Source organism: Hordeum vulgare, chromosome 5H (genome assembly GCF_904849725.1).
Source record: "Hordeum vulgare subsp. vulgare chromosome 5H, MorexV3_pseudomolecules_assembly, whole genome shotgun sequence".
In the NCBI taxonomy this organism is placed as follows: domain Eukaryota; kingdom Viridiplantae; phylum Streptophyta; class Magnoliopsida; order Poales; family Poaceae; genus Hordeum; species Hordeum vulgare.
Window position 1 is genome coordinate 115,889,900 of NC_058522.1, and position 23,643 is coordinate 115,913,542.

General features: G+C 44.2%; 1 protein-coding gene across 1 annotated transcript; it reads right to left on the reverse strand.

Moving 5' to 3' along the window:
• Nucleotides 1-17,297: 17,297 nt before the first annotated feature.
• On the reverse strand, nucleotides 17,298-19,851 carry LOC123395443 (pollen-specific leucine-rich repeat extensin-like protein 1). The gene is given in 2 exon segments (XM_045090448.1): nucleotides 17,298-18,250; nucleotides 18,252-19,851. Coding segments are annotated over 2 exon segments (2,214 nt in total). The 5' UTR covers nucleotides 19,766-19,851; the 3' UTR covers nucleotides 17,298-17,550.
• Nucleotides 19,852-23,643: the final 3,792 nt, after the last annotated feature.

The window sequence follows — 23,643 nt, forward strand, 5'->3', positions numbered from 1 at the left end:
TGTCCTCGTTGCTGCACAAAAGGCTTATGTCCTTAATACACCACTCGGTGTGCTGCACCTCGAGCGTCGTCTGTGGATGTTGTGAACATCCGACATACACGTTTCTGATGACTACACGATTGTTCAGTGCAAAATACTTAATGGCTTAGAAGCAAGGCGCCGAAGACGTTTTGAAACGTCACGGAACATAAGTGATGTTCTAAAGAGATGAAATTGTGATTTCATGCTTGTGCCCTTGTTAAGAGGTACGAGACCTCCAACAAAATTCTTTGTCCACAAAGTAAAGGAGAAAAGCTCAATCGTTGAGCGTGTTCTCAGATTGTCTGAGTACGACAATCGCTTGAATCAAGTGGGAGTTAATCTTCCAGATGAGATAGTGATGGTTCTCCAAAGTCACTGCCACCAAGCTGTGAGAGCTTCGTGATGAACTATAACATATCAAGGATAGATACAATGATCCTTGAGCGATTCGCGATGTTTGACACTGCGAAAGTAGAAATCAAGAAGGAGCATCAATAGTTGATGGTTAGTAAAACCACTAAGTTTCAAGAAAGGCAAGGGCTAGAAGGGATACTTCGTGAAATGGCAAAACAGTTGCTGCACTAATGAAGAGACCCAAGATTAAACCCAAACCCGAGAATAAGTGCTTCTGTAATGAGGGGAACAGTCACTGAGGCGGAGCAACTCTAGATACTTGGTAGATAAGAAGGCTGGCAAAAGTCGAAAGAAGTATTTTTGATATACATGATGTTGATGTGTACTTTACTAGTACTCCTAGTAGCACGAGGGTATTGGATACCGGTTCGGTTGCTAAGTGATTAGTAACACGAAATGAAAGCTACGGCATAAACAGAGACTAGCTAAAGGCGAGGTGACGATATGTGTTGGAAGTGTTTCCAAGGTTGATATGATCAAACATCGCACGCTCCCTCTACCATCGGGATTGGTGTTAAACCGAAATAATTGTTATTTGGTGCTTGCGTTAAGCATGGACATGATTGGATCGTGTTTATTGCAATACGATTATTCATTTAAAGAGAATAATGGTTACTCTATTTGCTTGAATAATCACCTTCAATGGTTTATTGAATCTCGATCGTAGTGTTACACATGTTCATGATATTGGTGCCAAAAGGATACGAGGTAATGATGATAGTACCACTTACTTGTGGCACTACCGCTTGAGTCATGTTGGTATAAATTGCATGAAGAGGCTCCATGCTGATGGATCTTTATACTCGCTTGATTTTGAATCACTAGTGACATGCAAATCATACCACATGAGCAAGGCCTTGTTTTCATTGAGATGGAACAAGATAGTAACTTGTTGGAAGTGATACATTTTGATGTATGCAATCCAATGGATGCTGAGGCACGCAGTGGATATCATTATGTTCTTACTTCAATGACGATTTGAGTAGATACAAGAGTATTTACTTAATGAATCACAAGTCTGAAATATTGAAAAGTTCAATTCTGTTTCAGAGTGAAGTTCGTCGTAACAAGAGGATAAACTGTCTACGATATGATCATAGAAATGAATATCTGAGTTACGAGTTTTGGTACGCAGTTAAGACAATGTGGAAATTGTTTCGCAGTTCATGCCACCTAGAACATCATAGTGTGATGATGTGTCTTAACGTCATAGCCACGCACTATTTGGTATGGTGCATGCTATGATGTCTCTTATCGAATTACCACTATCGTTTATGGGTTATGCATTAGAGACAACCGCATTCACTTTAAATAGGGCACCGCGTATTTCCGTTGAGATGACACAGTATAGACTGAGGTTTAGAGAAATCTAAACTGTTGTTTCTTGAAAGTTTGGGGCTTCGACACTTATGTGAAAAAGTTTCAGTCTCATAAGCTCGAACCCAAAGCGGGTAAATGCATCTTCATAGGATATCCAAAACAGTTGGGTACATCTCCTATCTCAGATCCGAAAGCAAAGTGTTTGTTTCTAGAAACGGATCCTTTCTCGAGGAAAGGTTTCTCTCGAAAGAATTGAGTGGGAGGGTGGTGGAACTTGATGAGGTTATTGAACCATCACTTCAACCAGTGTGTAGCAGGGCGCAGGAAGTTGTTCCTGTGGCGCCTACACCAATTGAAGTGAAAGCTGATGATGGTGATCATCGAGCATCGGATCAAGTTACTACAAACCTCGTAGGTTGACAAGGTCACATACTACTGCAGAGTGGTACGGTAACCCTGTCTTGGAGGTCATGTTGTTGAGCAATAGTGAACCTACGAGTTATGGAGAAAGCAATGGTGGGCCCGAATTCCGACAAATGGCTGGAAGCCATGAAATCCGAGAGAGGATCCATGTATGAAAACAAAGTATAGACTTTGGAAGAACTACTTGATGGTCATAGGACTATTGAGTAAAGATGGATCTTTAAAAGGAAGACAGACGATGATGGTGATAAGTCACTATTAAGAAAAGCTCGACTTGTCGCAAAGATGTTTCCGACAAAATCAAACCATTGACTATGATGAGGCTTTCTCACTCGTAGCGATGCTGAAAGTCTGTTAGAATTATGTTAGTAGTTGCTGCATTATTTATGAAATGTTGCACATAGGATGTCAAAACATTGTTTCCTCGACGGTTTCCTTGAGCAAACATTGTATGTGATACAACCAGGAGGTTTTGTCGATCCTAAAGATACTAGCAAGTATGCAAGCTCCAACGATCCTTCAATGGACTGATGCAAGCATCTCGGAGTTGGAATATACACTTTGATGAGATGATCAAAGATTTTGGGTTTGTACAAGGTTTATGAGAAACTTGTATTTCCAAAGAAGTGAGTGGGAGCACTATAGAATTTCTGATGAGTATATGTGGTTGACATATTGTGGATCAGAAGTAATGTAGAATTTCTGTAAAGCATACAAGGTTGCTTGAAAGAAGTTTTCAAAGGAGTACCTGGATTGCGCTATTTGAACGTTGAGCATCAAAGATCTATGGAGATAGATCAAAAGCGCTTAATGGAAGTTTCAACAAGATGCATGCCTTGACAAGTTTTTGAAGGAGTTCAAAATAGATCAGCAAAGAAGGAGTTCTTGGTCGCGTTGTGAGGTGTGAATTTGAGTAAGACTCAAAACCCGACCCCGGCAGAATAAAGAGAATAGACGAAGGTCGTCTTCTATGCCTTGGCCGTAGAATCTGAAGTATGCCATGCTGGGTACCGCACCTGATGTGTGCCTTGACTCAAAGTCTGTTGAGAGGTACAGAGAGTGATCCATGATTGAATCACTAGCAGCGGTCAAAATTTATCCTTAGTAACTGATGGACTAAGGAATTTTTCTCGATTATGGAGGTGGTTAAAGAGTTCGTCATAAAGGGTTACGTCGATGCAAGCTTTGACACTAATCTGAATAACTATGAGTAGTGAAAGGGATTCGTATAGTAGAGTAGATATTTGGAGTATTTCCGAATAGCACATAGTAGCAGCATCTATAAGATGACATAAAGATTTGTAAAGAACACACGGATCTGAAAGTTTCAGAACCGTTGACTAAAACCTCTCTCACGAGCAAGACGTGATCAGACCCCATAACTATATGGGTGTTGGATTCATTGGAATCACATGGTGATGTGAACTAGATTATTGACTCTAGTGCAAGTGGGAGACTGTTGGAAATATGCCCTAGAGGCAATAATAATTAGTTATTATTATATTTCTTTGTTCATGATAATCGTTTATTATCCATGCTATAATTGTATTGATTGGAAACACAATACTTGTGTGGATACATAGACAAAACATTGTCCCTAGTACGCCTCTAGTTGACTAGCTCGTTGATCAAAGATGGTCAAGGTTTCCTGGCCATAGGCAAGTGTTGTTACTTGATAACGGGATCACATCATTAGGAGAATCATGTGATGGACTAGACCCAAACTAATAGACGTAGCATGTTGATTGTGTCATTTTGTTGCTACTGTTTTCTGCGTGTCAAGTATTTGTTCCTATGACCATGAGATCATATAACTCACTAACACCGGAGGAATTCTTTGTGTGTATCAAACGTCGCAACGTAACTGGGTGACTATAAAGATTCTCTACAGGTATCTCCGAAGGTGTTCGTTGAGTTAGTATGGATCAAGACTGGGATTTGTCACTCCGTATGACGGAGAGGTATCTCGGGGCCCACTCGGTAATACAACATCACACACAAGCCTTGCAAGAAATGTGACTTAGTGTAAGTTCCGGGATCTTGTATTACGGAACGAGTAAAGAGACTTGCCGGTAAACGAGATTGAAATAGGTATGCGGATACTGACGATTGAATCTCGGGCAAGTAACATACCGAAGGACAAAGGGAATGACATACAGGATTATATGAATCCTTGGCACTGAGGTTCAAACGATAAGGTATTCGTAGAATATGTGGGATCCAATATGGGCATCCAGGTCCCGCTATTGGATATTGACCGAGGAGTCACTCGGGTCATGTCTACATAGTTCTCGAACCCGCAGGGTCTGCACACTTAAGGTTCGACGTTGTTTTATGTGTATTTGAGTTATATGGTTGGTTACCGAATGTTGTTCGGAGTCCCGGATGAGATCACGGACGTCATGAGGGTTTCCGGAATGGTCTGGAAACGAAGATTGATATATAGGATGACCTCATTTGATTACCGGAAGGTTTTCCGAGTTACCGGGAATGTACCGGGAATGACGAATGGGTTCCGGGTGTTCACCGGGGGGGCAACCCACCCCGGGGAAGCCCATAGGCCTTGGGGGTGGCGCACCAGCCCTTGGTGGGCTGGTGGGACAGCCCAAGAAGGCCCTATGCACAAAAGGATAAGAAATCAAAGAGAAAAAAAGGGGAGGTGGGAAAGGAGAGAAGGACTCCACCTTCCAATCCAAGTTGGATTCGGTTTGGAAGGGGAGGACTTCCCCCCTTGGCTTGGCCGACCCCCTTGGGGCTCCTTGAGCCTCAAGGCAAGGCCCCTCCCCTCCCACCTATATATACAGAGGTATTAGGGCTGATTTGAGACAACTTTTGCCACGGCAGCCCGACCACATACCTCCACGGTTTTTCCTCTAGATCGCGTTTCTGCGGAGCTCGGGCGGAGCCCTGCCGAGATCAGATCACCACCAACCTCCGGAGCGTCGTCACGCTGCCGGATAACTCATCTACCTCTCCGTATCTCTTGCTGGATCAGGAAGGCCGAGATCATCGTCGAGTTGTACGTGTGTTGAACGCGGAGGTGCCGTCCGTTCGACACTAGATCGTGGGACGGATCGCGGGACGGTTCGCGGGGCGGATCGAGGGACGTGAGGACGTTCCACTACATCAACTGCGTTCACTAACGCTTCTGCTGTGCAATCTACAAGGGTACGTAGATCGGAAATCCCCTCTCGTAGATGGACATCACCATGATAGGTCTTCGTGCGCGTAGGAAATTTTTTGTTTCCCATGCGACGTTCCCCAACACCTATATGCTTTCGAGAAATTCTACATCATTTCCGATCAACAATATTTCAACCACATATACTCATCAGAAATTCTATAGTGCTCCCACTCACTTCCTTGGAAATACAAGTTTCTCACAAACTTTGTATAAACCCAAAAGCTTTGATCATCACATCAAAGCGCATATCCAACTCCGAGATGCTTACTCCAATCTTTAGAAGGATCGCTAGAGCTTGCATACTTGTTAGCATCCTTAGGATCGACAAAACCTTCTGCAAGATGCAGCAACTGCTAACATAAATCCAACAGACTTTTAGCATCGCTACGAGTGAGAAAGTCTCATCGCAGTCAACTCCTTGAACTTGTCGGAAACCTCTTTGCAACAAGTCGAGCTTTCTTAAATGGTGACTTTCACCATCATTGTCTGTCTTCTTTTAAAGATCCATCTGTACTTAATAGTCTTACGACCATCAAGTAGTTCTTCCAAAGTCCACACTTTGTTTTCATACATGGATCCTCTCTCGGATTTCATGGTCTCCAGCTATTTGTCGGAATACGGGCCCACCATCGCTTCTCCATAGCTAATAGGTCCATTGTTGTCCAACAACATGACCTCCAAGACAGGGTTACCGTACCACTCTGTAGCAGTACGTGACCTTGTTGACCTACGAGGTTTGTAGTAACTTGATCCGAAGTTTCATGATCACTATAATTAGCTTCCACTTCAATTGGTGTAGGCGCCACATGAACAACTTCTTGCGCCCTGCTACACACTGGTTGAAGTGACGGTTCAATAAACTCATCAAGTTTCCACCATCCTCCCACTCAATTCTTTCGAGAGAAACTTTTCCTCGAGAAAGGACCCGCTTCTAGAAACAAACACTTTGCTTTCGGATCTGAGATAGGAGATATACCCAACTGTTTTGGGTATTGTATGAAGATGCATTTATCCGCTTTGGGTTCGAGCTTATCAGGCTGAAACTTCTTCACATAAGCGTCGTAGCCCCAAACTTTTAAGAACCGACAACTTAGGTTTCTCCAAACCATAGTTCATACGTTGTCATCTCAACGGAATTACGTGGTGCCCTATTTAAAGTGAATGCGGTTGTCTCTAATGCCTAACCCAAAACGATAGTGGTATTTCGATAAGAGACATCATAGTATGAGCTATATCCAATAGGGCGCGGTTATGACATTCGAACACACCATCACACTATGGTGCTCCAGGTGGCATGAGTTGCAAAAAAAATTCCACATTGTCTTAACTGTGTACCAAATTCGCAACTCACATATTCATCTCTATGACCATATCGTAGATATTTTATCCTCTTGTCATGACGATCTTCACTCTGAAATAGCTTGAACTTGTCAATATTTCAGACTTGTGATTCATCAAGCAAATACTCTTGTATCTACTAAAATCGTTAGTGAAGTAAGAACATAACGATATCCACTGCATGCCTCAGCACTCATTGGACTGTACACATCAAAATGTATTACTTCCAACAAGTTACTTTCTTGTTCCATCTCATTGGAAAAACGAGGCCTTCAGTCATCTTGCCATGTGGTATGATTTGCATGCCTCAAGTGATTCAAAAACAAGTGAGTCCAAACAATCCATCTGCATGGAGTTTCTTCATGTGTTTATACCAATAGCCATGGTTTGCATGTCTCAAACGTTTCAACAATGAGTGAGTACAAAGATCCATCAACATGGAGCTCCTTCATGCATTTTATACCAATATAACTCAAGCGACAGTGCCACAAGTAAGTGGTACTATCATTACTACTTTCTATCTTTTGCCATCAATATTATGAACATGTGTACCACTACGATCGAGATTCAATAAACCATTGAAGGTATTTATTTAAGCAAATAGAATATCTGTTATTTTATTTAAATGAATAATCGTATTGCAATAAACACGATCTAATCATGTTCATGCTCAACGCAAACACCAAATAACAATTGTTTAGATTTAACACTAATCTCGATGGTAGATGGCGTGTGCGGTGTTTGATCACATCAACCTTGGAAACACTTTCAACACATATCGTCACCTCGCCTTTAGCTAGTCTTCGTTTATTCCCTAGCTTTTATTTTGAGTTACTATCACTTAGCAACTGAACCGGTATCTAATACTCTGGTGCTACTAGGAGTACTAGTAAAGTACACATCAATATCATGTATATCTAATATACTTATGTCGACTTTGCTAGCCTTCTCATCTACCAAGTATCTAGGATAGTTCCTCTTCAGTGACTGTTCCCCTCATTACAGAAGCACTTAGTCTCTCGTTTGGGTTCAACCTTGGGTCTCTTCACTAGAGCAGCAACTGGTTTGCCGTTTCATGAAGTATCCCTTCTTGCCCTTGCCCTTCTTAAAACTAGTGGTTTTACTAACCATCAACAATTGATGCTCCTTTTTTATTTCTACTTTCTCCTAGAGAGTAGATTTAGTATTTATACACAATTAAAATGGTGTGTGCCTAGAGAACTCAGGTGGTTGAGAAATAGTAAGGTCTCGGTCACCTGACTTCAGTCCATGTATTCAACCCCGATTTCCCCTGACAGATCTGGTTTCTTTTTTGTTGGTTTTCGCTTTTGGCCCAGTGCTCTAGCTTCCTTTCCTTTTGTTTTTTTGGGGGGGGGGGAGGGGGGAGAGGGGTTGTGTAACATTAGCCATGCAGCAGCCACAAGTAGCTGAATCACACAGCTAGATGGATGAACATAACAATATATATTTTACACGCACATGTCTTTAAAAAGAAGGAAACTCCAAAAAAATTGGAAGTCCTAAACACCACATTCAAAAATATTGATTTTTTTAACGATTGTATTTATTAAGATGAGACGTAAAAAAATATCACACTTGCATAATCAGGAAACACACACTACATATTATAAAAAAATAGAAAAGCAAAACTACACGCCTAACACTATTGTGCCGCATACTCCGTGTAATGAATATTTTTTTAGAAAACCCACCTAGTATGTTTGTTCAATGATTTTTTTAAATAATAGACATGCAACCGGCCGACAATCCCCCTCTTGCCACGAGTTATAATTGTCTTGGGAGACATGTAGTTGCAGTCGGATTACAACGCTTGCAAATGCAAGTCTAGAGGTGGACATACAGCTAGTCAACAACCTAATTAAGAATGTGCAATTGTGACCCCAACTTCGAAACATGCAGTTGCGGCCTCCCTTTGAAAACGTGCAGTTACAACTTTTCCCTAAAAAACTAGCAGTTGCGTCCTCATTTGAAAAACTTGCAGTTGCAACCCCCATTGAAAACATGCAGTTGCGGCCTCCCCTTAGAAACGTGGAGTTTTTGCCTACCCTTAAAAACTTGCAATTGCGACACTATTTAGAACTGTGAGTTGCTTCCCCATTTGAAAAATTTACAGTTACAACCCCCCCCCCCCCTCTCTTAAAAACGTGTAGTTACGACCTCTCCTTGAAAACGTGCAATTGCGACCTTCCCTTGTAAACATGCAGTTGCGAACCCATTTGAAATTGGTAGTTGCGTCTCACTTGAGAAACTTGCGATTGCGACCCCCCTTAAAAACATGTTGCTGCGACTCCTTTTTGCAAAATTGTAGTTGCGACCCATTATAAAACTCGCAATTGGGACCCTAGAAAAAACAAACAACTCCGATCCTATTTTATAAACTTATAGTAGTGACCCTCGCTAAAAATATATAGTTGCGATTTCATTTTTAAAACTTGCAGTTGCAACCTCCCCTCAAAAAAGTGCACTTGCGACCTCTCGTCGAAAACATGAAGTTGGGACCCCATTTCAAACTTGTAGGTGTTGCCCCGTTTGAAAAACTTGCAATTGTGTTCCCACTTGAAAACATGAAGTTACAATGAGCATTTGAACACATGAACCCTTACTAAAACTTGCAATTGTGACCCTGTTTGAAAATTTGAAGTTGTGCTTTCGCTTGAAAACGGTAGTTGTGACACGCATTGAACACATGCGGTAGCGGCCCTTACTAAAAACTTGGTATTGCGGCTCCATTTAAAAAAAGTTATGACCCTACTTGAAAAATTTACAGTTACGCCTCACCTTGAAAACGTGTAGTTGCAACAAGCATTTGTACACATGCAGTTGCAATCATTACTAAAAATTTACAATTGTGAACCCATTTAAATTTTTAGTTTTGACCGCATTTGAAAATATGCAGTTGCGACCCTTACTAGAAATAATATTTTCACTAGGAAAGGCTTGGCTTTACATTTTACTAACATAAAAGGAAAAAACACAACATAAAATTAATATTTGTTTTAAAAGACTGAAAATAGAAAACAAAAATATAGAAAATAAGACAATAGTCAATAGAAAGCCATGATAAAAAAAATAAAGCAGAAAAGGCCGACATGGCCCAAAACACATATAGAAGGCAACATCACTACCGTGGTAAAAAAAACTAGACAAATAGGAGGACATGACGGACGTGAACCTCTAGTCAGCGCTGTGAGCGCTGCTTCCGAACCGGCGCTCATGCGCGCGATCTTGTGGGCCGGCCCATTACCATGAGCGCCAGCTTCCCTCGATCAGACGACAACAAAAAACGAAAAAGCAGAAAATCCATCAATTAAAAATTATGTATGTAAATTTCAAAATGTTCACAACTTTGAAAATAGTTCAACTAATTTTGAAAAAGTTCAAATATTTGAAAAAAAGTTCATTCGATTTTCAAAAAGGTTGATCAAAATCTAAAAAAGATCATCCAATTTGAAAAAAGTTCATTGAATTTGAAAAAGTTCATCAAATTTAAAAATAGTTCATCAATTTTTAAAAGAAGTGCATCGATTTAAAAAAAAAGTTTATTGAATTTGAAAAAGTTCATCGAGTTCGGAAAAAAATCATCAATTTTTAAAATTGTTCATCAAATTTGGGAAAAATTCATCAATATGTTAGAAAATCTCTTCGTTTTTGATTTTTTTTATTAAACTAAAAGAAAGTTAATCGAAATTCAAAAAAGTTCATGTAATGTGAAAAAAGTTCATCAATTTTATAAATATTGATGAACTTGAAAAATCGTTTGTCAAATCTTAAAAAGGTTCATCAAATAATAAAATATAGAGTTCTTTAAAAAAATCACGCATCTAAAAAATAAACGAAAAAAGAAGAAAAATGTATAAAACCGTTCATAAACTGAACCACAAACTGAGAAAAGCTGACTTTCGCAAACCAAAGAAACAATAAAAGAGGGGATACCAGGCTAGAGAGCTAGTGGTTAGAACACCTTGATCATATATTAGAGGGCGTTGGTTTGAATCCTGGGCCGACCCAACTTAAACTGTTAGAGGACCCGTTTTGATCCAACGATCGTGTACGTGGATGAGATCTCTACTATTAAAGGGGATCTGCCGTTTGTCGTGATGGTTCGACCACGACAGACCCCCCTTGCTAGCACTTTCACCGCTAACAGTTTCATCGATTTTTTTCATCCCTCCAAAAACCTAGAAAAAACCCGATTCACACAGAAAACCCTCTACCTCCCCACCTCCCCTACAATCACCACCTCCCCTTTGTAGGCATAATAAAAAGAAAAAAGAAAAGCCACGATATAAAGAAAACGGCCACGATGAGGAAAAATTGCCACCGTCTCCCTCGTCCCACGCCCAACCCCCTCGCTCCTCCCAATCCCATATATCTCCGAAGAAAAATTGCCACCGTCTCCCTCGTCTTAGTAGCCGACGGCCACTCCCAGATCTCCCCTCAGAGCTTGATCTTGGTCCTCCTCCGCCACACACCCGCCTCCTCCCACGACTGTGGCGCGAGGTTCTCCTCCTCCTCGCTCACAATCCACATGCCCGCCGCGTCGGCGTAGGTGCCGACGCCGATGACTCCGGCGCCCACCCTCCTACCACTCGAGCACCGCCCACGCATAGACGATGCCATCAGCCGCGTCATCGAGGTCGATTCCCTGGACCAACCCTTGCCCTCGTTTGCATCGGTGGCTCCGCCAGTCTCGATGGGATCGTTTACTCGATCTCGATCATCGGGCTCATCTCCGACGAGTACGGCAGTGGTGCCTCGTCCGAGTCTTTGGTCGACGCCGTCCTGCTTCCTCTCTCTGTGTTGGCGCCCATGCCGCACTCCGAATGTTCTTCAACAAAAGCAACTGATTGCCACCCCCTCTCGCAATGAAGGTTGTCATCCCCTCTGTCTCTCATTTTTTTACATCCTTGTCATAATGTTGTCGTGTGTTGCTATTGTTTCATGAATGAAATGACATGTTGTTGTTGTATGAATAAAAGTGAGCTGCTGATTTTTGAATAAAACTGACTTGTTTGTAGATTCTTCTATGGGCAGAAGAAAGATCTAATTGACCTTGTGCTTTGACGGTGGTATGGATATCGATGGTTGTCCGTCACCAATCAAAGGAGGGTGATGTCATACATTGTGGAGATGGGGTACTCGGCTGACAACAAGCTCCAAGTCAAGACGGTGGCAACCGACAAGCAGAGTCTCCTTGTTGAGGAGGTCATCCTACTCCCTGTACATTCCTGGTCTCGCGAGAACGTGCACTGGTTTGATTTGGTCCAATTCAGTTTGATTCAATAGTTGTGGTAGTGCTGAATTCTCAGATTCAACATTTGTTTGCCAAGTCTTTACTTCAGTGGAGTCAGTCAGATAGAAGTAGGAGAGGAAGAAAAAGAATGTCATTATATTCAGGTCCAGTGGTAAATGCTTACATATGTTCTTGATCCCCAGACACAACTTGCTTTTATTAGTACTTTTCTTGTTGGTGGAACATAACTAGAGCAAATATTTGTGTGGTTTTAGCATGTTCTGATTATGAAAAATCAGAATTCGATACTCATCTTTTATTCGTCGTTCGTGTTTCGACGCTACAACTTGCTTTTATTAGTACTTTTCTTGTTGGTGGAACATAACTAGAGCAAATATTTTGTGTGGTTTTAGCATGTTCTGATTATGAAAAAAATCAGAATTTGATACCCATCTTTTATTTGTCGTTCGTGTTTCGACGCTCATATTGCATGGTTCAACGACTGGTTCAACATTATAGAAAGAAGTTGGAGTAATTCCTTTTCATACATAATAGCATATGTTAAAAATAGTCGAAGCCAACAAGAACTGAGAGCAGATTTTGATGTTTTTTCACTATGGTCTTCTTCACTTTTCATAAGGGCATGTGGTGCCATCTAATACAGGAGCAGGAGTGGTAGGACCGCGTGAGGCGTGTAGTGCCCGCCCGTTGGGGATCCGGAAGAGGTTGCTCCAACACTTCCCCTTTCCTCACCTTCAACTTTGTGTTTGATATCTAACCAACTGACAAACTGACTACTGTTCAAGGGAAGTTCCATGTTTATGAGATAATTTTCATTAATGCAGAACTGCAAGAAGGCCCCCAGAGCCATCTTTATAATCTGATGTTAGTTAATAATAAATAATGAGTTACTTGTACGAGAGGAGTTAAATGGTTATCTTTTCATAACTTAGTTAGAAATCGATGTGAGATTTCATGGGGGCGAAGATTTCATGGGGGCGAAGCAGGGAAAAGACAAGAGGGAGGAAGGGGCGACTTCTCAGTCTTCATTGCCTGCTGGACCAACCACACCCAAGAAGCTCTGCGTAGGGTGCCACAGCGTCTGCGGCTCTGTCTATTTCACCTGCAAGAATGTGAGTGATTTTCCATTGTTTTTATTGTCAAGTGCTGTGTAAACTTGCATTTCAGTTTGTGTAATATGTGCATAGTATGCATCATTTGTAGTATCTGGTTAGAACTATCTTAGCTCATTCATATAAGTACTTCTAATAATTGGCTATAGTGACATGTTTAGATTTTGTGCCATTATAAAAGGCACTACATTAAGCCGCAAATTATGGATATTCATATTATTTATGTAGTGTAACTAGGGGAGCGGGTTCTTTTTAACAAGGGGAAAACACCTGGTTTTATTATCAGAAACCAAAGCAGTTCAGTACAACGAAAGTAAACAGGAAAGTAACTGGTACACATGCCAAAAGATAAGTAAGCAAAAGGCAATGTCTACCAGCAAACACAGTGATGTGAAAAATAGAATATCCTATACATCAACCTTACAAACTACCATACACAAGCCAGTGAAAAGCACAGCCACAAGCAAAACTATCCGCACCGCCTCACATAAGCCTTTGTGCTGTAGACTGCCATCCTTTCGCCTTTGTACCAATTGAGACCATCTCTGTTTTGATCCTTGTCAGCAAAATCGATCATGCCAATCATCCAGTGACCAATCCTTACTATTAAAGTGGGATCTACCGTTTGTCGTGATGGTTCGACCACGATAGATCCCCTGTCGCACCGCTAGCACAGTTTCATCGATTTTTTCCATCCCTCCTTAAACCAACAAATCTCTACTAAAATCCGGTTCACACGCAAAACCTGTACCTCCCCTACAATCCACGCGAAAGGAAGAAAAAAATTCACCTCCTCCTTCCCACGTACGATTGTTTTTTTTCATGCTCGCCCGAGAAAAGGGAGAAAAAAGAGACCACTAGGCCACGACCCACCACGAACGCACCTCCCATGCACGCGCGCACGAAGCCTCCTCATCTCCCGCACCCATCCGCTCCCGATCCTGTCTTTCTCCCCTTTGCCAAGAAAAAATGTTACCGACTCCCCTCCTCGTCCGCCCCGGGATCGTGGTCCGGTTCCATCAAGAAATTCTCCAATCCAAGCCTCGCCAGTCGCCACCACGCCGCCATGTCGCCTAAGGATTTGCAACACGGTCATGATTATGCGGTGCGAGACGTGGTTGTTGGAGCGCCCTCCTACGAGGGTATGCGATGGCCATAGCGGCGACGTCCAGCGGTTGGATCTCGGCGTGCGTGGTCGGCCTTGCGGTAGGTGGCAGGCCGATGTCCCGCAATAGTGGTTGTCAAAGCATATGGCATGCTGCAGGCGTGGTCCACGTTCGACCCGGCAAACAGCGGCTATCCATCGCTGCTCACCGACGACTAGCTCCCAGTGGACGTGCACCAACGACTACGAAGAGCATGCTTTGCATGAGCTAGACGGGATCAACTGGCTCATATCCACCGGTACGAATCCATTTGAATGAAACTGCATTCGTTAGTCCAACCCCTTTCATATGATAGTATCTTCCTTTGAACTTGGATGGAAAGGGCCATTGGTTTTTCTTCAGTCCTTCTTCGTTTGAACAAATCTTTGCTTGCCAGTTCAAAGGACAAATCAATGTCTTGTAATTAGTCTTGGCATTGGAATTTGTAGCAAAGAACAATAAGGGTTGTGGACTGTAGAATGCTAATATTTTCTCATATGTTGCAACTTGCAACTGAACATATATTGTATTTATGCTCTAACAGGTATCATGATCCTCACGAGAAAAATAAAGAATTACCAAGAAATGAACTAAATGACATGTCAAATCAGTGCTTTGGGATATTTAGGATGCACTTACATTTTGGGATATTTAAGATTTGTAGATAGATTTAGAATAGGTATGTCGGGTGTCTGTGCTCGGCCGGTGCCGATGTCATCACCGCGAATAAAGTTTTTCAGGCCACTGACTTGACGGCGTTCTTCTGCTACGTCGAGGTGCCATGGATTTTTGTTAGAACGAGTTTCTCAAGACGTCGGTGCGGATCTTGCTCAGGTTCTTGTTTCTTCGGCTTCATCCGCCTTACGTCGGCTACGTCTCCAGCGTCGTCGTGAAGCCGGAAGTTTGTGCTTTGAAGTTGGCCGCCGTTGCAACGCCGGTCTTGTCCAAGTGATAGTCCACATGAAGACTTGGCGGTGGAAGATGGTTGCCGGTTTTGAAATTTTTCGACGGTTCTATCAGTCGAGACCTTCAAGACCGCGATCCAAGATGTGTGAAGTATTTCTTTGGCCGATGATCCATATCGACATGTGCGTTGTCACTTGTGACAGTGCCTGTTCAGAGATTCATAACGCGGCTTCGCTGCTATGGCACTATCTTGGATCTTGGCAAGTTGGAGGCCTATGTTTTTCTCCTTCGGTGAAAGCTTCGAGATCGGCGGCGGCTAGATTCTTTGGCGATGATGATGTAAATTTTCTTGTGTGCTATCTCTCCGGACTATTTCAAAGAAAAGCCATATATGATGTATGTTGCTATTTTTATGAATAAATATATGGTTTCTTCTATAAAACATATATGTTCAAGGGATTCTCTCATTTTCTGTCAGCTCCGAGTCCCATTTGATGGTACTATGTGAACCTTTAAGTGTTGTGAGTGAGTGAACCACAATAACCTTCTCTGATAGTGTACAAAATATCATGAACGAACAGAAAATACTGAATGAAAAGGCACACCATGATTTGGTGGAGAAGGTGAAAGGCCTCGTGGAAAAATTGGTTTGAAACTCGAACCTAGATTCTTAACTATTCTTTTCTGCTGGTATTGCGTTATCCTTCAAACTCATTATATGAAAAAAGATGGTAAGATAAATACAATAATGACGCATCTTTGCAGATATATTATGTATTTATGCTTAGTTGTTTTCACCTTTTTTTCTTTCTTCACAACCTGCCGGTTCAATTTTCCAGGATACTGGCCAATTTGAAGCCTTCTCCAAAGTGCAAGCATACCATCGAAAACAAAAATACTATGATGCATTCATGTTCCTTGGATCTGGGTTTCTTTCATTAATAGAACCTCTCTCGTTTAATTTCCAAAGTTTTAATTACTAACTTGTGCATGGATTTTTTTTTATTTAGATGGATAACCTAGCTTTTCGGGAAATCCTTCTTACACACCTTCGCGACAAGGATACATAATATGATTGGTTCATGAGAAATTCTAGACTATGCTTGGAAGTAGCAGTCTCGTAGATTTGGAAAGAAAATGAATCGGCGATTATTTAGGGCAAAGAGATGAAGCCGGAAAAGTTAGTTGTTGGAGTTATTCAGAGTGTTAGCCTTCTGCTGGGGGCATTTCACACCTAGCCGGTGTTAGCCATTGTTGTTATAAAACCAAGCTTGCTCCTGGACTTCTTCCTAATTTTTGTGTTGCTTCCTGGCTAGGCTTCAACCTTTGTTCATGTATCCGCCTAACTTAATGAAAAAGCAGAGTGCATACTATGTTCATAAACTGATAGGCCTTATTAGATGTCTAGAATCGATCTAAATTCTTATAATCACGTCATGTATGTGTCGAATGTTAATATTTGCTACATCATTTTTGGAAGTAGCCAACCCTACAAAATTAAGATTCTGACATGGAGAAGTATAATTGGTTCTGTGGAGGAAAATTATAGTCCAAAACTATATTATGCACATGCATAAATTGCATTACATAACACAATAAATCGCATGCAATGCTGACAAAACAATGGTTTTTCTTTGTTGCCGCAATATCATGACATAATTTTTATTTATTTATACCTTTTATATGTGGATAATAGGATGATGTATGTTGTTATTAACGTTCCTTATCGAGGACTGCTTCGTTTCATATTTGAAAAAATTGATGTCGAATCAAAAGAATCATATGTCTCCGTTGCAACCCATCGATAATTAACTAGTCATAAGTAAAAAACTTAATTAGCAAAGGAAAACGTTTCTACCCGACGCGTCCCGTGAGATCGCTCACTATCTCTGCTTTTCCCCTCTTCTACCTCGCATTCACCGGTGTTGCAACAGGGCAAGCAGCACGGGGAGGGACGACTAGCAGTGACGGCGAGTACATTTTAATCGGATTTATTAAAGAGCACCGCTCTGCGCCTGCCGGCGAAAGCTTTGGTCGGTCGGACAACAACTGTCCGATCTAAGCTCCAATATCCGTGAGATCTGGCATATCGTCGTCTGCGCGCCCGCATATCGCCTAAGCCGGTGCTCAAGCTTTCGCCGGAGTACGTGGATGAGAAGAAAGTAATGACCATATTAATTAATCTCCCTCCGTTTCTCGTTTTGCACTCAGCATTCATTCTTCCTTTTCCCCGCACGCAGTTCACTGAGCGGTTTGCACAACGTTTACACATATAGTACATCACCGATGGACATTCGTGCTCATGGAGAGCTCTCACGTATGTACATGCTCGAGAAGAGACTATAGCACCCTAGTGCGTTGCGATGGCTCCTCCTCGTCGTCCTCATGGCATCTCGCCGGCTTCTCTCACGCTTAGTATCCTTGGAACTGAGGTGGCGGCGGTGACGCGTAATTCTGCGCTGTGATCGGTGGCAGTATGAAGTCTTGTGGGGCTGGCGGAGGTAGGGATGGTGCCGGTGGCGGAGGCGATGGGACGACTGGTGGCGGTGGGGGGAACACGGGAGGAGGTGGGGAGTGCATCGGTGGAGGGGGCGATCTCACTGGAGCAGGCGGTGGTGGGGATGGCACCGGAGGAGGAGGAGGAGGAGAGCTTACTGGCGCCGGTGGAGGAGGGGACTTCACGGGTGGTGGTGGTGGTGGAGATCTTACGGGAGCTGGGGGTGGCGGGGATTTCACTGGTGGAGGTGGAGAGCTCACCGGCGCTGGTGGTGGCGGGGATTTTATTGGCGGAGGCGGCGAGCTCACTGGAGCTGGTGGCGGAGGTGGAGAGCTCACCGGCGCTGGTGGCGGCGGGGATTTTACTGGCGGAGGCGGCGAGCTCACTGGAGCTGGTGGCGGAGGTGGAGAGCTCACCGGCGCTGGTGGTGGCGGGGATTTTACAGGTGGAGGTGGCGAGCTCACCGGTGCTGGTGGCGGAGGGGATTTTACAGGTGGAGGTGGCGAGCTCACCGGTGCTGGCGGCGGAGGGGATTTGACAGGAGGGGGTGGAGAGCCCACCGGTGCTGGCGGTGGTGGAGGTGGAGACCTCACTGGAGCTGGTGGTGGTGGGGATTTTTACCGGTGGCGGTGGAGAGCTCACCGGTGCTGGAGGTGGTGGAGATTTCACCGGTGGAGGTGGCGACCTCACAGGAGCTGGTGGTGGAGGGGATTTTACCGGCGGCGGTGGCGGTGGAGACTTGACTGGTGGCGGTGGTGAATTCACTGGAGCTGGTGGTGGAGGTGATTTCACTGGTGGCGGTGGCGAGCTCACCGGCGCCGGTTGTGGCGGCGAGCTCATAGGTTCTGGCTTGGGCAACGGCTTCCGCGGGGGAGCCGGCATCTGCGGGCCATTCAACGGTTTCGGGGGCGGCTTGAGCACCGGCTTGGGCGGTGACGGGCGCGCGGAGCAAATATTGGTTCGGCAATCAACGGGGCGCGCGAGCACAGGGCCACATTCGAGGGGCGTCTTCTGTCCGGGCCGCCCTGCGACGCAGTTACCCTGGTCGTCGAGCGTCACCTCGCCGTCCACCGCCGGGACGCACGCCGCTGCCTCCATGCTGAAGAAGTTGCTGGCGAAGCTGAAGTTTGCGAGCGCCGGGAGCTTGCAGACTGGCTCCGCCACGGCGCCGGCAAGCATGTTCCTCGACACGTCGAGCTGCTCCAGTTTGCTCATGTTGGCGAGCTCCTCAGGCAGCGTGCCAACGAACGCGTTGCCGCTGACGTCCACCACCGTGGTGTTGATGAGTTCGCCGAGCTCCGGCGGGATGCAGCCGTCGAGACCGTTGTTGAGGAGCATGAGCTCGTCGAGCGTGTCCGCCATGCGGCCAACGCTGCGCGGGATGCAGCCGACGAACTTGTTATTGGCGAGCACCACGACCGACGCCGTCGAGTTGCCGATGTTCTCGGGGATGAAACCGACGAAACGGTTGCTGTTGACGATGATGGCGTCGAAGCTCTTCTCGAAAAGCTCCGGCGGAAGCTCGCCCTCGAAGTTGTTGAACCGGATGTCGAGGTACTTGAGCACCGGGATCTGCAGCACCACCTTGGGGAAGCCGCCGACGAAGCGGTTGTTGCTGACGTCGAGCTCATGAAGGAGCATCAGGCGGGAGAAGGTCTCAGGAATGATGCCGCAGAAGCGGTTGGAGTTAATGTGGAAGAAGGCGATGTCCGTGAGATTGCCGAGCGCGGCGGGGAGGTACCCGGCGATGTCGCCGCCGTTGAGGTCCACCCCGGCGACCACAGTGACGTTGGGGTCGTTGAGCGCTTGCGCGCAGGTGACGCCGAAGTAGCTGCACACGTCAGCGCCGACCCACCCGCCAGTAAAGTTCTTGGGGTCGGAGTACATGGCGGCGCGCCACGCCTGGAGTGCGCGGTAGGCGCCGCGGAGGCGCTCATTGGCGAAGGTGACATCGACGCGGATGTCGAACGCAAAGTCGTCCGGCAGTTCGCCGTCGCCCTTCTCGAGGCTCAGAAGCTGGCGCTGCGCGATGTAGGACGCCTCCGAATCCGACAGCGCGGAGACTGCGGCGGACGCCGCCGCCACCAAGACGGCGAAGGCGAGAAGGGCGAGGCTCATGCGGGCCTCCATCGCGGGGAGAAGAACGGGAGGGGTAGTGCGGGCCACCCCCCTGCGATGGTGCCTATATGGAGGGAAAGGAAGGGAGCGGCGGGGAGAGGAAGAGATATAGATGCCGGCGGCGAGGGAGCGGCGGTCATGGCTATGCGGTGGCGCGTGTGTCCCGGAGGCGGGGGCGTTGAGTTCTGGTGGCTGGAGGCTTTTTGTTTGACGGAAATGAGGAGGGGTAGTTCTTTTTTAGCATTGCATGTGCCCCACGTTCTAGCCAAGGTCTTCATGCATGCTCAGTTCTCTTTTACAAAAAACATAACGTCCACAAGTGCTGCAGCGTACACGCATGAACTGTCATTCGTTTGTGATTACACGAATCCTCGTAAGTTTTACCATATTTTCTATGTAACACGGGATTGGATTCGTGCATAGACATTTCATCCGATCGTCAACACATTTGTTCGTAGGGTGGTTGGTGTGTGGGCGTTTATCAGTTCGCCCGCACGCGTGTTTCATATACGCAGATGAGTTGTTGTGTTGGTGTTTATCGGTTCGTCCATACGTCTGTTTCATGCTCACATGCCCGCACGATCGCCATCCGTCTCCTCTTCCACACCCTAAACTGTCAGTTGCCATCTTTTTTGTAGTGGTACATGGCAGCTGCCCACTGTGTTTGTAGGAAGATGATAATTCTCTCTCTCTTATCCGAATATGTTATTTTTACCATGTCTTTTTTGTAGTGTTTATGTGGCAACTTTCTAGTGTGTTTAGAAGCATATGACAACTCCAAGATATTATTTTTGCCCTGTCTTTCAAGTTTTATATGGCAACTGCCTAGTGTTAGTAGGTGGCAACTTCTAAATTTTTCAAATCATGGCAACTGTAATAGACCAGGTCATACATGACAAAAGCTGCAGTTGTCCATAAATGACAACTGCACTTGTCCTGAGATGACAACTGCAGGTTGTTCAGACATGACGACTGCAGCTGAACAACGATGGCAACTGTAGTTGTCCAGACATAACAACTATAGTTCAGCAATCATGGCAACTACAGTTAAACAAAGTGAAAGAGGGGCCGGACAGGTTCAGAGGTGAGGGCGCGTGCTGAATGTCACGCGGGCGTGCGGGGCCGTGGGGTAGGAGACCGGACGTGCGGGCGTGTGGGCGTTACTTGTTTTGCCCACACGCAGGCGTCTGAGCGGGACCGCGAGACACGAGGCCGGACTTGCAGGCATTATCTGTTTGGCCCACACGTAGGCGTGTGGGCTGATTTTCTCATATACCACACAAGATGTGTGGCAAGACCCCTTAACGCCCATACGTTGTGGACGTTATCGCGATCCTTTTTTAACACAAAACATACGAGTTTATTGCATGAATGAAATTTGGATACAAATCCGCATCTCTAGCGGATCACGTAAAAGTTGACAATTAAAAACACGTATAAGAGATACTGTAAACTGTTTTTATGATGTGAAACTGCTTCGGACAGAGCAGACTCCGTAAATGAAACTGTATTCCACTATAGCTCATTTTTTCATTTTTCCTCATGTTCCCGCGAGTCGTCTTCGGCCACGGCGTGGCTCGCCCCGGTGCCCCCCGCCTCGCCTCCACCTTGTCCTGGCGTAGCTCGTTCCCGACCATGCATGCAGTGGAGGAGCCCTGCACCACCCGCCCCGATTGAGCTTGGCACTGCCCGTCCCCGATTGAGCTCGACACTGCCCGCCACCGCGCGTACGTTCCCCGTAGTGGCTGCTCAAGCTACCCCACCCTGCCTCGCTCTTCTCCGGTGCCGCCTCGCCCAGATTCAGGTCGCTGGTGGCCTGCTCCATCCTGCCCTGTGGACGGCCTCGCCTAGGCAGTGGAGGTCGAGCTGGCCGTAATTCGGACAAGCGGCGACAAATTCCGACATGCACAACTTCTTTCGACATGCGACAACGGGTTCCAGTGAGTTCAGGTAGATTTCGGCCAGTTCCGCGGCGACGCGTTTGCTCCGACAAAGTTTGACTAGTTTACGGATTGAACTGTATACTAACTTCAAAACTGCGCATATAAGGTTTTCGTGGATGAATTACCGTTCCCTTTAAAAAGTTTACGAGTCAGAACAAGTTTTATGGGGTCTGCTAGGAGCCGTTTTTTCGACCAAAACTATAAACATGTTTTTTTTTTATAGATTTGACCATTATATGGGGCTGCTAGAGATGCTCTATGGCTTCTTACAATGAAGGATGAACAAACATTCATCCAACACTCGGATACCGCAATGAAGGATGGACAAATATTCATCCAACACTCGGATGCCGCTAAGGAAGTAGCATGTTTAGCGCAAAAAATCCACCATACTGTTGGCATTCCGGTTAATATGTTACAATAAAAAGAAGCAAAATCTATCGCTCTTTTCCTAGTTTCCTTTAAGATAGGCGTCACAAATGACCTTGCATTATGATGTATTAGGTCTATTTTTTCGTATATACTACTTGTACTAGGTAATTGGGGGGGGGGGGGGGGGGGCAAATATTCTACGTAGATTAACAATTTAACATCAATTGTGTCAAACATATTATATGATCCACATGCACAACAAATGGCGTTTTTAAATAGGAATAAGCAAACCAAGACATGCATTTCTAACTTTGTTGCTCTCTATCTCTTCTTAATATTGAAAGTCTTGGAATCAAAGCTTACATCATGAGTGTTGCTAGACCAACGAAATTTTGGATGGAGAGAGTGAAAATTATATTAAAGATCATGCTGGATTAAGAACCACAACCACCAATATTCAAATAAGATAAAGCTGGCAAAATAAACTAGGCTTCATGAACTCAGAGAATGTTGCCTCATGCATGCAACTCTTATAGTGGAAGACATGAACATGGTCTCCATAAAGTTCCTTTTTTCTACCGTTAGCAATTCAACCATTCGTATGATGCTTTAAGATCTGGTCCATAGATAGCTATTGTTCATCCTTTTCGGATATCGGGTCTAATACAACTATGGTCCCACATTATTGTCCTTACATGATGGAGTGAATGTGGCAACCCACCCTCTCTCTCCTCTCTCACACAAGCATGGGTCTATTCTTTTTCTCTTTCTCGTGCAAACAAACCCATTGACTTTATTTCATCTTAGCTAATTAAAACTATTTATATTTTTAAAATATTAGCTCGTTTTTAAAATAATTTATATATTTGAACTCCTCACGCCAAGACCTTTAGAAATAAACCAATATTGGATACATTTCAAACACGTTTAAAATTCAATGTTTCATAATTCCTTTGTGGAACAAAATTATTTCACATGAAAAATATATGTTGTGAAAGCTAAACAAATATCTTACGGAAATGTCAACTTGTGAAACCGATTATTTGAAAATGTGAAACCATTTAATTAAATTGGTTACTTGAGAATGTGCCATTGAAATATATTTTATTAACAAGTAGGTACAAAGTGAAATGTATGTTTGCTAATTGTGAAATAGTAACCACAGAAAATGAAATTGTAATGTATCATTATGAAATTGATTATTTGAAAATGTGTAATAGTTTATTTCAAGAGACTTGAGTATGTTATATTTTCAAATAGTCAGACTCACAACCGTATATTACAATTTCACACTTTTGAAATACTATTTCACATTTTTTAAATAATTAGTTTCACAATCATATATTACAATTTCATTTTCTACAGTTATTACCTCACAATTCTAAAATATGTTACTGTCTTGTTTCACAAAAATCACATCAATTTCAACTGCACATTTGTGAAATAACATATTTCACAACATTGAAATAATCAGTTTCAGAAGTTGTCATTTTTGTTTCATACTCCCTCCTTTCCGGTTTAAAGGGTCCATCTCAAAAATTTCATATTTTTATTATATTAGGCTCACTTTGAGTC